Source organism: Choristoneura fumiferana, chromosome 14 (assembly GCF_025370935.1).
Source record: "Choristoneura fumiferana chromosome 14, NRCan_CFum_1, whole genome shotgun sequence".
Classification (NCBI taxonomy): domain Eukaryota; kingdom Metazoa; phylum Arthropoda; class Insecta; order Lepidoptera; family Tortricidae; genus Choristoneura; species Choristoneura fumiferana.
The window spans coordinates 19636736-19653954 of record NC_133485.1 but is presented as its reverse complement, the minus strand read 5'-3'; the positions used below and the strand labels follow the sequence as shown (position 1 = coordinate 19653954).

At 41.6% G+C, this 17219-nt stretch overlaps 1 protein-coding gene across 1 annotated transcript; it reads left to right on the top strand.

Annotated features, from left to right (window-relative positions):
* Window positions 1–3198: 3198 nt before the first annotated feature.
* Window positions 3199–4662, top strand: LOC141435059 (uncharacterized). The gene has a single exon (XM_074097580.1). It carries the CDS (start codon window positions 3352–3354, stop codon window positions 4660–4662), a length of 1311 nt encoding a protein of 436 aa, XP_073953681.1. The 5' UTR covers window positions 3199–3351.
* The last annotated feature ends 12557 nt before the right edge of the window (window positions 4663–17219 follow it).

The following is a 17219-nucleotide window of genomic DNA, read 5'->3' as shown; positions in this document are numbered from 1 at the left end:
AGAAGATTCCATTCTTGAGGTGAAGCAGGAAAACAAAATGATAATTATACAAAGTAAAAATGATATTTTAATATTAGACAAACGTTTAATTATATGTATAAAATGCGCGTTTATTTACTTATTCAATAAACAACTGAAAATATATGAACTATTTTTATACTGATCATTACACACCCTGTGTTTCGGTTTCATTGTGCTTTAACTCGAAATATTAAAAAAAAAGTACACTGTTCGAGACATGGTGTTGCAGATGTTTATGGGCGGTGGTGATCTCTTACCATCAGGAGACCCACTTGCTCGTTTGCCATCCAGTCGAATAAAAATAAAAAAATACATTTTTAAAGGGAACTACATTTGCTGACACTTAAATTTAGATATTTTGTCACTAAACTGCGGTCCTCATTATTATATCTATCCCTAAGAAATATATTGGTCATCAAATTAATCAAATCTGTCTCTAAGTATGAGTCATCAGATAAATGTAAACCTTTATCCTAAATTATAGTTTGATCATCAAAATTCGATCACTAAAATAATAGATCTGTCACCTAATAAATAGATCAGTTCCTTAATTCGATGCTTGTACCTATTCTACTAAGGCAGGTCTGATTAGGTACGACGACGAGCGAAGCGAGGAGGAGTGTTAGGTAGAACTGCGACCCCAGAATCCAACATTTTTTGCTAATACTTTTATGATGAATATAAATGTTTCTAGTAGGTACTTTAGTCTTGGATGTTTGTATGTATTTAAGTATATATGTATGTATTTATGTCTACCCGTTGTTTAGCACCCATAGAACAAACTTTCTTAGTTTGGGGCTGGGTCAATTGGTGTAATTTGTGAGAAGATATTATTATTATTATTTAATTAATTGTATATCATTATCGTCAAATTTCAGTTCAATTATTTGATGATCAATATTATTTTCATTGATTATAATTAAATTCTTAGGTGGCCATTTCTATATTGTTTGGTGATTCAGTTTTAGTGACACATCTATTATTTGGAACCCAATATAATTATTTGATGATCAATATTATTTCCGAGTATTTTTTAAGTAATATTTAGGTACTTAAACGTTTTTCTATTATTTGGTGATTCAATTTAGTTGACAGATCTACTATTTTAGGAACAAATATTATTTTCACACCTCTCCTTCAGAAAAGTAACTTTTCTTCCCTGGCGAGAGGGAGCAAAGTGCAACTTTTCTGTTCAAGGCTTTTCTAAGTGTTTTATTGCAAATACCATTTTTTGAAGTTGATTATTGTAAAGCCACGCCATTTTCTATGCTGATTGTTCTTTAATAATATTTTGAATATTTTAATTCAAGTTTCTTAATGCTTGTTTGTGAAAAGTTGTATGAGCCACTCGGAGCAAAATTATTTTCATCTTGGGCGTTAACACTTGAATCCCTCACTACGCTCAGGATTCTACTTTAGAATCCCTCGCTACGCTCAGGATCTATTGCGAGAATCCTTTGCAACATTCTGGATGCAATGTACGCCTCGCCGTAAATACACCCATTTTGCTCCTTGTGACACAAATAACTATTTCACACCTCTCCTTCAGAAAAGTAACTTTCCTCCCTGACGAGAGGGAGCAAAGTGCAGCTTTTCTGTTCAAGGCTTTCTAAGTGTTTTATTGCAAATGCAATTTTTTGAAGTTGATTATTGTAAAGCCACGCCATTTTCTATGCTGATTGTTCTTTAATAATATTTTGAATATTTTAATTCAAGTTTCTTAATGCTTGGTGTGAAAAGTTGTATGAGCTACTCGGGAGCAAAATTATTTCATCTTGGGCGTTAACACTTGAATCCCTCACTACGCTCAGGATTCTACTTTAGAAATCCTGAGCGTAGCGAGCAGAATCCTTCGCTACATTCTGGATTCAATGTACGCCTCGCATAAATACACCATTTGCTCCTTGTGTTTGTTTAGGTGATCAATAAAATCATACCCAATTTCACTGCCGCCATAAAACTTAGTGGTTCTTAACATACATTTCCAGTTCGGTTTTAAATTTAATAATGTATATGTGTGTAACGTTTCATTTAACGCGAACGCGTAAGCGAACGGGTGTAGAAATAATGTCAGCGGAATACTTAAGTGCGCTCAGTGCAATATAGTCATAAATGAAGTTTTATGTTTTATACAGAATAAATTGGACGTGATGGACGAAGAGGGGTTGATTCGAGTGTGTGTAAGTGCATTTTCGACTACTGATATTGATGCTGCGAAAGTGCTACTGTACAAGTCGATCTCGACATCGAAGCGAAATGCTCGCGCCGTAAGGATAAAGAGCAGAGGGATGTTGCAGACATTATTTGCACGTTCAAGGAGACAGACCCGGATGGTACGCCGATATTTGTAGCAAAGGAGTTGCAAAAATTACCCCCCGTAACTTTGACCACGTAGATGTCACGTCTTTATTAAAGGACATCGTTTCTTTGAAGTCTGCCGTAGCGAATGTGAGGGAATCTTACGCGACGATGGACCAGATTAACGACTTACGTTCAGAGGTTCACAAGTTAAAGTATGCATCACTATTAAATGTCGATGACGGAAACGTAAATACAAGGAAAAGAGGCAATTATCTGTTAGATAGCGGTCCGTTCGGTTTTCTACATTTTTCTGCAACTACCGACGCAAACATACCGCCCGAAAACAAAGTGTGTGCGCGCTCTCCGTTGCCGTCACACTCGGGCGCGAATGTGGAGAGCGCTGTCTCGCTCGCGCCTGAGGAGCCACTCCCAGCGCCGACGGTTACTTTGGAAGACGCAACTACTACTGATGAGAGTGATAGCGATGACTCACCAAAGCGATCGAGCAGGATTCCGATACAAACAATGAATAGCGGTGTGCAACAACTGCAAATGAATTCTACTCAAATAAGCAACGATGTAAACAGTGGAGGCAAAGGCAACAAATCTGTAGCGGAGATTGTATTACAAGCAGGTGAGTGGAAAAATAATAAGCACTGTGATTTAGAATGGATTAAAGTGCAAAGAAAAAAATATAGAAATAGATTGGAACCTGTGCGAGGAAAAGCAACAATTTTACCGAATGACAAATTCAAAGCGGCGGATCAGAGAACTGCCTTATTCATTTCGAATGTGCATAAAGAAACGTCGGACAAAGATATCGCTGACTACATACTGGCTAAGACAAACGAAAAGATTGTGTTATAAAATAAAAATGAAAAGCGAAAAAACTTATCAGTCTTTTAAAGCTATGGTACAGAAAAATAAGTTAGATGTTTATCTAAATGAAAAGTTATGGCCAGACGGAATAACGTGTAGACGTTTTATGCCATACATGAAGCAAGATGAGCGAAGAAATTTAAATAAGCAATGACTAATACGACCCTTATATCATACAATTGTAAGAATATTAGGAGATGTATAGACGGAGTTAAACAACTATGCAGTGATGGGGATGTTATTGCGCTTCAGGAGACTTGGTTAATGCCACATGACTTGTCGTTCCTGGACACTGTACACGAAGAGTTCGGGAGCACCGGCACGTCCGCAGTCGACACGGCAGCGGGCATTCTGCGCGGGAGGCCGCACGGAGGCGTGGCGCTACTGTGGCGCAAATCTCTCTTCCAGTGCGTGACAGTCATTCCGTGTGCTAATCCTCGCGTATGTGCAATTCGTGCGTTAACAAACGGTTCGCCCGTTGTTGTGATAAGTGTCTATATGCCTACTGACATGAGTGAAAACATTCTGGCATTTATTGATTGCTTAAGTGCCATTTGTGCGATCATAGATGAGAGTGATACCGAGTCTGTGTTTATTCTCGGCGACTTTAACGCGCACCCGGGAGAGCGGTTCTACAATGAGCTCGTCGAATTTGCACGGGACCAGGACTGGGTATGTGCCGATTTAGATATTTTGAAGTCGTCGGGAGCATTCACATTTATAAGCGAGGCACACGGATGCCGTCGATGGCTCGACCATTGTATTACAACTAAGGCTGCATTGCCGTGTGTTACAAACATTCATATTAAATACGATGTTTTTTGGTCTGATCACTTTCCACTTATAGTAAAGTGTAATTTAAATGTAGTAAATAAAAAGACAAGTGTAACGTGCTTAGAGTATAATAATAAAGTTAAATGGGGGCAAAGAAGTGCTCATCAAATAACGGAATTTTCCAAAATTTGTGATTTAAAGTTAAAGGATATAGATTTGCCAACTGAGTTTCAGGATTGCTGCGGTAGTTATTGCGATAGTTTATGCCATAAGCGCCTGATTGACAAACTGTATACGGATGTAATCGGGGTTCTATGCCATGCTGCTACTGAAACTCATAAAATGAGTATTAGTAAACGCAAAAACGGCTTGGCAGGGTGGAACAAGCATGTTAGTGAGGCTCACAGACACGCTAAACTTGCGTTTGGAATTTGGGAATGGCATGGGAAACCGGGATCAGGATGGGTTTATGATGACATGATGAAGGCTCGTAGGGTTTTCAAGGGGAGGTTGAGGTGGTGTCAGAACCATCAAGATCAAATTAAGATGGACTTGCTGGCATCCCATCACTCTGGTGGAGACTTTAAGGCCTTCTGGAAGGCTACAAATAAACTGAACCCCAGGAATGGCGTGCCTGTGAGTGTAAATGGAGTTTCAAATCCCAAAGAAAATTGCCAACTTATTTAGAGATAAGTTTAAAATTAACTCGCCATTGGGTCCGACGTGTCGGGGTATCGAAGCTGGTACACTGACGGGAGACGTATCAGTTTGTGTCTGTGCTAAAGATATTCGAGTAGCAATCAAGAGAATGAGGGGGGGCAGGTCACCTGGACATGATGGCTTGAGCGTTGAGCATCTCCGGCATGCTGGCATCCACCTTCCTCGTGTACTGGCTTTAATTTTCAACTTGTGCCTAAGTCACTCTTATTTGCCACCTGAGTTGATGGAGACCCTCGTAGTTCCTATTATTAAAAATCGAACGGGTGACGCTTCGGATGGGACAAATTACAGGCCTATATCATTAGCAACTATTGTAGCGAAGGTGTTTGACAGTGTGCTTAACTCCTACCTCAATGCACGCATTAAACTACATGACGCTCAGTTTGGCTTTCGACCTGGGTTGTCAACAGAGGCCGCCATTCTCGGCCTAAAGCACACTGTCAAATACTACACAGACAGAAAAAAACCTATTTATGCCTGTTTTTTGGACTTGACGAAAGCCTTGACCTCGTATCGTATGATGTTTTGTGGACGAAATTGCAGGGATCTGGGCTACCGCCAGAGTTAATCCATCTTCTCAGGTACTGGTATTTAAACCAGGAGAACCGTGTGAGGTGGGCGGGGAGGCCACGGAACCGTACAGGATGGAGTGTGGGGTGCGTCAAGGTGGTCTGAGCTCGCCTCTGCTATTTTGTCTGTATGTGGACGCACTCCTTGAGCAGCTCGGCGGCACACATGTCGGCTGCCATGTTGATGGCGTATGCCTAAACAACATTAGTTACGCGGACGACATGGTGCTGCTGCTCCCTCCATTGCCGCGCTCCGTAAACTTGTAGCTGTGTGTGAATCCTACGCCTCTTCACACGGTTTGCTTTATAACGGGAAAAAGAGTGAATTATGATTTTTAAGGCTGGGAACAAGTGTCCCACAGCTGTACCGCCTGTCCAACTGAACGCATCGCCCTGACGAGAGTCACTCGCTTCAAGTATCTCGGGCACATTGTTACTGACGATCTGAAGGACGATGCTGATATGGAAAGAGAGCGAAGAGCATTGTGTGTGAGGGCAAATATGCTGGCCCGCAGGTTCGCTAGGTGTTCAAACGCGGTCAAGATTACACTGTTTAAGGCGTACTGTTCTTTCCTTTTACACCAGCAGCCTGTGGGTCCGATATACCCAAAAGTCGTACAATGCTATTAGGATTCAGTACAATAACGCCTTTAGGATGCTGATTGGTCTGCCTAGATGGTGCAGCGCATCAACCATGTTCGCTGAGTCACGCACAGACGGGTTTGCAGCAATTTTGCGCAAAAAAGCAGCGTCACTGCTGAGTAGAGTAAGGAGCAGCCCAAACAGCATCTTAAAGATGATAGCTGATCATGTTTGTTGTCTGTTCTAAACGAAATATTTTAAGGGTAAAATCCAACTTAGTTTTTAGTTTTAAATACTAACATTATTTTTAAGATTGCTACTAACAAAAATGAGATCTATGTTATCTTTTTAAATAAAATAAATTATTATTATTATTATTATTTAAGTGTGTGGCCCTTACCGGCTGTCCTTGTGGAACACACGCCGCTGCTGTGTTGATGAAAACCGAAGAGACGCATGCAATCGCTATCAGAATAATTGAAAACAATTTTGTCATTTTTGCTCCGACGATTTATCTGAAAATATAAAAAAATCTCAGTCGAATCTAATTAGAAAAGTATTCTCCTGGAGCCGGCCCCACGGCCGCTTGCAGCAAAGAACTAATATTCTAATCCAATAATTCCATTCCAAATTCGATTCTGCCGTTGAGTATTTTTAGCACAGACGACTACTTGGCTCTTCCCGGCTTGAGTTCCGCAACCACCAAAGTTTGATCAAACGGGTGAATGGTTTAGGAGCGCATGCAGGGCTTGGATTAATAAATAATGAAGTACTTACCTGTTTGAACTGTGTTTGTAATGGATACAGCAAACCGCGTCCACTGGAGATGTGCGTAACCACAGTGATATTCTCTCCTTTTATAGGTGTATCAATTCTAATGAGCAAGGGCAAATGTATGATAAAAAACGCCAAGTGCGGGATGGACTCGCGCGTCGAGGGTTCCTTTCAGTTAACACTAGTACCTATCTAGGTACTCAAATTCCCGCAAGTGCTTAGCAGTTGTTCTATTCTAACAAACCAAAAGGTTGTTTTAGATAAAAAATTAATTGAGAGAATGCTACAACGAGCAGGTACACATTTAACGTATAATCTCAATGAAAAAAGTAGCGTCGTCCCGCTTTACATTTCGGTGTGATCTAACCCTTACGGTAAATTGGTGCGGTGAGACCTGCTTCATGCTGAATTGAGTGGTTCAGGTCAACGGGAAGAACTTTGCACCTACACCTGCATCAATATCCGCCTCAGCGGAGCGTACAAAAAATACCGGACACTTCTTACCGACCGTCGAATTATATAGTCGTATCTGATACTTATTTAGTTTTTAGTTGACTAAGCATCTCTAATACACAAGTGCTGAGCAAACAGGCCATGAAATCGCTTAAAGGAAAAATTAAATATTTAAAGTGTATTTACAGCCTATAGCTTTTGCCCGCGATTTCGCCTGCAGGTAAATGATTCGTGTCCTGAGGCCACAGGCCAGGGCGCGCGAGGGCGGAGGGCGGAGGGCGGAGGCGGGTCCCGCCGCAGCACGCACGGACGCATTGCGATTTGAGATACAATTTGTAATGAAATGAAACAGCGTAATTTATTTTGTTTTAGACGTGGTAACAAGTGGTTTTTAGGGTTCCGGAGCCAAAATGGTAAAAATGGAACCCTTATAGTTTCGCCATGTCTGTCCGTCCGTCCGCGGCTGTGCTCAGGGACTATCAATGCTAGAAAGCTGTAATTTTGCACGGATATATATGTGATCTATGCCAATAAAATGGTACAAAAAAAAAAAAAAACATTTTTTTAGGGTACCTCCCGTAGACGTAGTCCCGTAGACGTGGTCTTTTAAAACCATTAGGGGTTTGCTAAGACGATTTTTCGATTCCTTGATATGTTTGCGAAATATTCAACTTTAAAGTGAAAATTTTCGTTAAAAATCTAAACCGGTGGGTGGAAAATTTTGAAGAAATTCAGGATGGTATTAAGTATATCAAACTTTCAAAGAAAACTATAACGGCTAAGTTTGCTTGAGTATTATTAGTAGTTTAAGAGTAAATAGCAGCCTAAGGTATAAAATATACGTGAACTTGGAAGATTCCGTACTTATAAAATACGAAATCCTTAGAAAAATATTACTTAATTTTTTCGTAATGGCTACGGAACCCTATTTATTTGGGCGTGTCCGACACGCTCTTGGCCGGTTTTAAAACTACTGGTAAAATGTACAGCGACACTAGTCCAATTCATTAATTACCTACTTATTTATTGCATTACTTAGGTAAGTACTAAACATACTCGTACGACTATGTATTTGGAGTGGTAGGCCTACGCCGCGTGACAAAATATTTTTTTAATAATCTGAGTACTTAACTGACTTTTGTCTAATTATATTTCTACCCAGGACAGTACTAATACTAAGTCATCTTTGTTTTCTTATATCTCTTTCTCTTTTCTTCCCTTTCACCTAAGTATTTGTATTTTTTGCCGATCCTACAAACAAAACTCACGTAGGAAATCTTATAAATGGATATCATAGTAAAATCATGGTAAAATCATAATGCTTACCTACTCGTAATCAAGTTAATATTATATTGCAATAACTTGATTCTAGTATTAAATTAAGTACCTAGTATGTGCCTGAAGCAGGCAATTTCAGCCATAACTTAAAACATAACAGTAAATAAATAAATAAATATCATGGGGCACTTGACACCTTCTTGACACCAATTGACCTAGTCACAAACTGAGCAAAGCTTGTACTATGGATACTAGGCAAGATAAACATACTTATATAGATAAATACATACTTAAATACATATTAAACATCCAAGATCCGAGAACAAACATTCGTGTTATTCACACAAATTATCTTCCCTGGCCGGGAATCGAACCCGGGACCTCAAGCTTCGTAGTCAGGTTCTCTAACCACTTGGCCATCCGGTCGTCTGAAGACGTATTATAGGTATCTGTAATTAGCCCGCGTATTAAAGACAGAGTAGATAGGACAGAAAGTCAGGGCCAAGCTATATACCAGTGGTGCGGCGTTAGTGATGTAACAACTTGATCCTCGCCGGAATGTCTAACTTTTAATGTAACGTCAGTGATGCTAAGGTTGTCCAGGGATGTTCACTCGACTTCGATTTTCGAATTTCGGAGTAAGCCCTCAAGTGCAAGCCCTAAGTGGATGTCGCGGACAGAGTGGTGGGCAGGGCCAGCGCCCCCTAGCGCCCCCTCGCCCCGGCGACGGCGGCAGCGTCGAGTCGTCGACATTCCGTAACCACGGGAAAGTATCTCCACAGACCTGAACTGACTGAACAGTTCTCAGTTGCATGCGGACACCCCCGCGGAACAAGTGTCAAGAAATCTAGATAACCCGAGAGGGCAAAAGAATCCCAGTCCACGTCATACGTCCCGCTGCTGGGCACAGGCCTCCCATAAGAATGAGAGGGCTCGGGCCGTAGTTCTCGCGCGGGCCCCATGCTGATTGGGAACTTCACAGACACCATCGAATGATCACCACGGCCCCTGTGGTTAAACAAAACAGCTTTGTTTTTCTAACGATAGTCTCACACAACACGTCGGATTGTGCCATTCGACTGCGACATACAAATACCTATAAGTAAAATAAATTAAAAGCGCATGTCGCTTTAATAAATAACACCATTTGGAAATGATTAGATTCTAATAAATAGGTACTTGGTGTAATTTCTCGGTCGATTACAGCGTAGTGTAGGAGACATCAGCAGCCGCGAGCCATGCCCGCGATGCCCCGCGCCGCGCCGCCGCTCGCGCTGCTGCTCGCGCTGCTGCTCGCGCTGCCGGCGCACGCGCAGCTGGAGCTGGGCTTGCTGTCGCAGCTATACTACCCGCGCCTGTCCTACTTCACGTATATGCACCCCGGCTTCCAGCGCCGCCCCAAGTCGAAGCACCAGGCGGGGCCGGGCGTCGGCGAGAGCCTGCTGGCGCGCCTTCCTCTGTCCAAGCGGGTGGCAAGAATCGGCCAGGAAGAGGACGCCTCCGAGGAGCAGCGCCTGCCCCGCGTGGAGCCCTACCGCAGCCCGCGCGGCGGCGGGCTGGTCGAGTGGTGACAGGACTGCCTTCCTGCACTGTTAATGTTGTCAACATTAGGGCTCGCCAATAAAATACCCGCAGCTAATATATCCTACTTTTTAATAAATGTCAGTGAACTTTGTTAAAACAGTTTTCTTCAGCGTACCTACTACACGTTGCACCGTGTGAAATTAGCCACCATTTTATTGCATGTCGATTTTATTGAAGGAATCGGTGCCTGTAGTATTTAACTTTGTGATATCGTCACAGTAAAACTCCGAGTCGTCTAATAATAACAGTTTTCTTTTATTTAATACAAAAATTTCGCTTACCCGGGTCCTGTAAAATTGTTTTTTTTTTTATATATAATAAAGAAACACTGTGCCACTTATTCAAAATTTGATAAAATTGAGACTGTGCCTCATCAGTCCATCACACAAAATTTGAAGGGTTTTCATTGAAAGGGAACTGAATTATCAATGTTTTTGTCATTTTCAAAGGGTTAGGGTAAAAGCAGAAACCCTATTACCTACTACTAAGACTTCGCTGTCCGTCCGTCTGTCCGTCTGTCACCAGGCTGTGTCTCATGAACCGTGATAGTTACACAGTTGAATTTTTCACAAATTATGTATGTGGCCGCTATAACAACAAAAACTAAAAACAGAATAAAATAAATATTTAAGGGGGCTTTCATTAAATAACCGCGATTTTGTTGCCGTTTTTTGCTAATGTCTAATGAATGTTGAATAGATGTATGGACCTTCCTTTCGTGCGCGAGCCTGACTCGCACCGCACCTGGCCGGTTTTTTTATGGTTTTTGCATCTACTCCGATAACACATAGATCTGTTCAAGATTATTTTGCAATAAAAATAAATGCAAAAGAAAATTAATTCCGAATATCAGAACGCTAAATCTTAGTGTGAGTATTAATTTTCATAAAATCAAAAAATCGATTTTTTTCGAAAACGGTGAGGCTTACTAAGGTATTTTGTTTTATATTTGGTAGATATGGCTTGCTGGTCAGTCTCCCTCGCCTCTGTCGCCTACCGGGCTACCAATAATAGGTATATCGCTTAATTTACAATCAATTATCTCCCTCGCCTCGCTACTGGCGAGCGGCGAGTTAGGATTCTCTGGGTTCATGACAAACTCATTCCTCGCAACGCATCCTCGCACATCCCTGGTGGGAACGGAGCCTTAGTTTCTCGTTTTTACTTACGGGACGGGACCTATATTCAAGGACTGTTCTTTAAAAAGTATTAGATGAGTAGATGGCTCAGCTATAAGTCTATAAGTACCTATAAATGAGTCACCACTTTTGACCACGTAACTATTTAAAGCGCTGTGATCGTTTGCGTCGTCCCTATTTGGATGAACCGCGCACGTGATGCAGCAGATTGTTGCGGCTGCGGGGGTTTCCCCGCCGGCGGCTGCGCGTGATCTAGGTACCTGTACCTACACATTACTACTACTAGGTATTTAAGACTACATACGCACTATATGCGGCTAACCGCGCGGTTTTAGCGCACCATCTCTTTCTCTATCTGTAGCCATAGTTTGAAGAGGGACGACGCGCTAAAACTGCGGGCAGCGTATAATACCACATATGTAGTGCGTACTTGCAACGTGTGATGTGATCTATCAGATGTCTGCGGGTCAGTGCCACAGCCAGAGGTCGCCACGCGACGCCCGCCGCCCGCCGCCCGCCGCCCGGAGCTCCACTTATCTACTTTACGTTCTACAAATACGTAATATATCTAGGTTGTGCCACGAGAGTTGAAGTGAATGATTACACACACAGAGCACAAGAACTGATTGCAAAAAACAATAATTTTTAAAAATCAAAAACCCGGCTGCTAAAACTAAAAGGAAGAAAATAAGTCTAGTGGTCTAGACCTCTGTTAAGTAGCTAATTTAAAGTTCAACAGTCGGGGCCATTACTAAGAGTTTTTGAGCGTCACGATTTAAATGGGTCCCAACTGTTGAACTTTAAGAGACCACTAGACATATTTTCTTCCTTTTAGTTTTGGCAGTCGAGTTTTTGATTTTTTAAATTTATTGTTTTATTTCACACTTTTTAATAGTTCTGTGGAAATGGTAGATCAAAACTATTATAACTCATATATATTTAGAATTGGCTAATTATTAGCTTTCATTTCATACCCCACTCGATAGGTTTGAATAAAAATAATAATTTTTAAACACAATTTGACGCCAAAAATCCGCCATTTTGATTTTTCAGGAATTTCTTTACCCAGTGTCACTCGCGTCATCAAGAGGAACCCAATGACGTATCATAAGTATCATTTATCAAAATCGGTTCTGCCGTTGAGTAGTTACGAGAGGACATAGGAATAGACATACATACATACACACGCGTCAAATACATAACCCTCCTTCTCCGCTGTCGGGTAGAAAGGAGAATGAATGAAATGAATGAGTTAATGTCAAAATCCTGCTGTCGGTCGTTACACGACAGACCCTTGAGTGCCTGACCTCAGGTCTGGTGGCACTACCTATACGTACGTATTGATTACGAATGCGTAAGTTTGTGTGTGTGTGTGTGTGTGTGTGTGTGTGTGTGTGTGTGTGTGTGTGTGTGTGTGTCGTGCGTGTTTGTTACTCGAGGTTCACGCTAAACGGCTGAAAGGATTTGGATTAAATTCAGAATACATACAGCTGTCCCACTGGAATGTCTAATACAATTAGCTAGTTTTTATCCCGACTTCCCATGTCAAATCGTGAAAATCGTGTGGCGTTTCCCCCTTTCCTTCCACACGGCAGCCGGCAGGGCTGGAGTCCGGAGGTCGTTGTAAGCAATAGAGCGCTGGTGCGCACGCTACGTACCTACTTAATATGTAAACTCTCAAAATCCTAACCTGGAATGAAACAATATGGAATTTTGCGCGGGTGATCTTCATGCAACGGAAAAGGAGACACTTACTTAGAAATATTTTTAGATGTTTGTTGTTGTTTTTGGAAAATCGCAAGTTCCATTTGTCTGCCAAGTCTAGGTCACGCAAATGAAGCCACAGGTAAAAGCTAGAACCAAATAAGGCACTCCTAACAACAACAACTAACAACTACAACTAAGGCTCTCCTGCGTGGTTCGGGAGATAAGACGTGAGCACGAGCAGGAGCAACCCGGCCTATATATCCCCCGCAATGATACTTAATGGATCTTTCACAATCATTAATTTAAAACTTCCACACCTGTAATTGTAAACTAACCGTGCACTTAAAGCAAGCTCAAAGTAGTGCGGCAGGATTATCTAAACGCAGTTAGATACGTCGCAATTACAGCGATGACTCGTCGCTACGAGGAAAACTGTGGTGGCGTACCCGCTGGAGAAACCCATATCGTCAATAACCATTGCATCGGTGATATTCTTTTCAATTCCCTGACGCGCCGTTGATCGATTCGCATTTCGTAAGGTGCGGGTTTAAAACGTGACGCATGAGATTCACACAACTATATCGCATGGTAAGTAATCTGTAGCCAATGTGGGTTAAATTATCGTACTTACATGTCTTCTTTGGGAGAGAGCTATGGCTGGAGTTTCTTTGTGCGATAGAATCCAGAATACGGAAATCCGTCGAAGAACGAAGAAAATGATAGTCTTTCCGAAAGCGCTGGTAGTTTTAAAAAATGACGTGTAAAAGTGCCCATTGCGGCCTATTTACTGAATAAATGATTTTGATTTTTTGATTTTTTTTGAACGAAAGTCGAAGGACAGATAACCCTTGGAGCAAAAAAGTCCTCGAGTCGGCGTCCTCGGCGACCACGAACAAGAAGACGAAGCGTTGGCAGGCCTCCCACTCGGTGGACTGGCGACATAGTGAGACGCCAGTGGCGAGTTGTCGTTCATGGTGGCGTTCGAAGGCGGAGGCCTTCGTTCAGCAGTGGACGCGGCGTCTCCCGGGTGATGATGATGATTATCTTAACACCATGTATAAATAGAGCAGGTACTTTATAAACGATTATGGCCTCTCAAGCAGAGAGTCATTGGGTTCGAGCCCGGGCTCACACCTCTGTTTGTGATGTGGTGACTAATAATAACATTTGAACCAAGAACTTTATGAGGAAGGAAAACGTCTTGAGGAAATCTGCACACACCTGTGAACAAAAATAAAATGGCAGCGTGTGAAAGTTTTCAGTCCGCACTACACCCACTGGGACATTACGGGCTCTAGCCGGTCCAGGCAGGCTACGCTGTATTCTCTATTGTGAATCGTAGCCGAGATGCTGGTGCATGAAGGAAAAATGAAGCATCCATCGCGTCGCGTAGCGTCACGTCTTCTAAACTGACCCCAGACCTATTATATTTTCAATTTAATGAATGTTTATTTCTGCTTTATCCAGCGATACCTGCAGCGGAGGGCATTTTAATGTCAGTGTGGTAGTACGCTCTGTGCACGCGGCGAGCGGCACTGCCTCATTTTATCGCCTCGGCGCACAGCACATGTCTGGTGGAAACAGCTGAGCGAAGCGAGGCGAGGTAAACGAAGCGTTTCTATTGGTTCATGAAAAACACATTCCTCGCAACATATCCTCGCATATTGGTGCAAACGTAGCTCCAAACAGACAAGCTCGCTTTTAGTGTGCAGTGCACCGCCTGACCGCCTCACCGGTCACCGTCACCGGGCAACCCGCAGCCGCGTCACTTCGCGGAATTATTTTATTTTAATTGATGCCGCAGTTAGATTCTGCGACGAAGAATATACCTACTTACTATACAGCGGAACCCGTATTTGTCTGAAGTTTTTTTATTAAAACTTTTGGTTAAGGAGATTCACTACTTATTGATGTGAATTGGACCAAGTGCTGCACAAACCCAGTAGCTACAAACTAAGCACACAGTGCGTTATGCTCCTCAGGCTACATTAGATTCAAATTCAAATTACTTAATGTTCAACATCTATTTTTCTTACTTAATATCTTATCACATATTTTGTGTTTTTTTTTTCATGGTATCACCGGGATTCCACCGAAAGCAGGTTTCCACCAAAGATGTGCGAGGCGAGGATGTATTGTGTTGCGAGGAATGTGTTTTTACTACCCCAGTGCTCGAGGAGAGTTATGTTTTTCGAGCGTACTCGTATGTATGTATATATGTGTTTGTATGTATGTATGTATTTATGTTGTTATATGTACCTATGTCCATTTCTTTAGTCCTCGCTGCAGCCTAAACTCCTGGACGGATTTTAACATATGCCGTATCATTGGATTTTTCATAACCGTCGGAGTGACATAGGGTATATAATAGAAAGAAAGAAAGAAAGAAAGAAGACATTTATTCACTTACACAGAAGACACACATATACAGCAAAATTAACACAAATAAAATAAAAAATAAAAAAAATAAAAAATTACAGAAAAACACATGAAAACATTAAATACAATATACACAATGTTGTGTGTCCCCGCGAAAGTGAAACGGTCGCTGACTCAGCATTATGCTGAAGCGTTAAACGCCTGCAGCGCTGATTTTCTGCCAGAACCGTCTGTGACTCACGGAACGATACACAAATATAATAAATAAATAAACCACTTATCTATACATACACAAATAAACTTAAGAGAAAAAATAATAATAATAACTATAACAAACCAAGAAATAAATAAATTACAACGAACAATAATTAAAAGAAAGAAGAAAAAACGGATTGTTTAAAAACATCAGGCCGGTATATCAATGTGGTTGGCATGTCAAAGTGCTGGATAGGGAAAGGGTTTTGGAGCGTCAACAAGTAATCCTTCAGCTTGCGCTTGAAGGTATACCCACTACACGCTCCTTGGATAGGGGGAGGAATATCATTCCAGCACTTGGACGCCGCAAACTTAAAACTTCCGCGGAATGCTGCAGTCCGGTGCTTGGGCACAAGAGCCATTGCGCTCCTGCGTTCACTAATATTTCAATATGGCGTCTGCAAAAAGAAATATGGCGGGGGTATGAAAAAAAATTGTATTGTTACAATATGGATATCAAATGAAAGCTCATAATTAGCCCACGGTTATAAGTAATACTTTAAATCTACTATTTTCACAGATAAATCAAAAATATATAAAACAAAACATTAAATTTTAAAAATCTAAATACCCGACTGCCTTAAAAACTAAAAGGAAGAAAATAAGTCTAGTGGTCTAGAACTCATAAGTAGCTAATTTTAAGTTCAACAGTCGGGAACCATTTAAATCGTGACCAGCTCAAAAATTCTTAATGGGTCAATCAATTAATAATGGGTCCCGACTGTTGAACTTTAAATTAGCTACTTAACAGTTCTAGACCACTAGACTTATTTTCTTCCTTTTAGTTTTTAGCGGGTTTTTGGTTCATTAACCAATAGAAACGTTTCCTTTACATATCCTCACACAGCCATCTCTGGTGGAAACCGCTGAGCGGAGCGAGGCGAGGTAAATGAAGCGTTCCTATTGGTTCACGAAAAACATATTCCTCGCATCACAACCAGCTCGCAACACATCCTCGCACAGCTCTGGTGGAAACTGAGCATAATGTTGAAATTTCTCAGCAAGATGCCTCTTAAGAGGAAAATTATCGTGAAATTATCGATCAAATCAAGTTTATGCAGCAAACTCGGAGGCTACAAAGCAATAAAATAGTCATAAAATAGCCAGCGCAAAACATGATTAAGTTAAGTATGTCGCGTGGAGATAGTGGCGAGGCGACGCAATGCGCGTGCGCGCTACTGCCGTGCGCATGCGCCAGCGCGAGTACCTAGCGATGCCCTTATTAAAGACACCTAAACTAATAAGGAACTTATTGCGATACCAGCAAGACCTCTATTCATGCTTGAGCTTCATCGCGTCACCGTCACTACAGTAATTTAATTGTTCTAACTTTAGATGCTTATAAGGCACTCGTTCGTTCCTCCTGCCCCCGCCCCCGCCCCCGGCCGTCGAGGAAGCTTAGCTGTCGCGGTCAAGATCAAGAAACATACAATAACATACCAACATACTCGTAGTACCTATTTAAGATCACGCAGGAAAGTTGCCAACGCGGCACGCGGCACGCGGCACGCGGCATCGCGACGCGAGCTCTGATGGTGTCTCACATAATGCCCGTTTGTCACTCAGTATAATAATTATATTTTATCAACAAAAAATACTGATTATCTTTGTATTCTTACATAGACATTTAGGTATTCTTCAAATTGAAATGCGAACAAAAAGTATTTTTTCAAAACGGTTAATTTAGTACCGAACTATGAGAACTAACATAAACAAATGCAAACGAACGAACCGAGAACCTCTTTGTATTAAGTCGGTTAAAAAAATTAACCTCGATTCGAAACGAACAGGTAAAATGTATCTT

What these genes read in the sequence shown, in the direction of transcription:
- LOC141435059 (XM_074097580.1), top strand. Translation starts at nt 3,352, where the DNA reads ATGACTAATACGACCCTTATATCATACAATTGTAAGAATATTAGGAGA.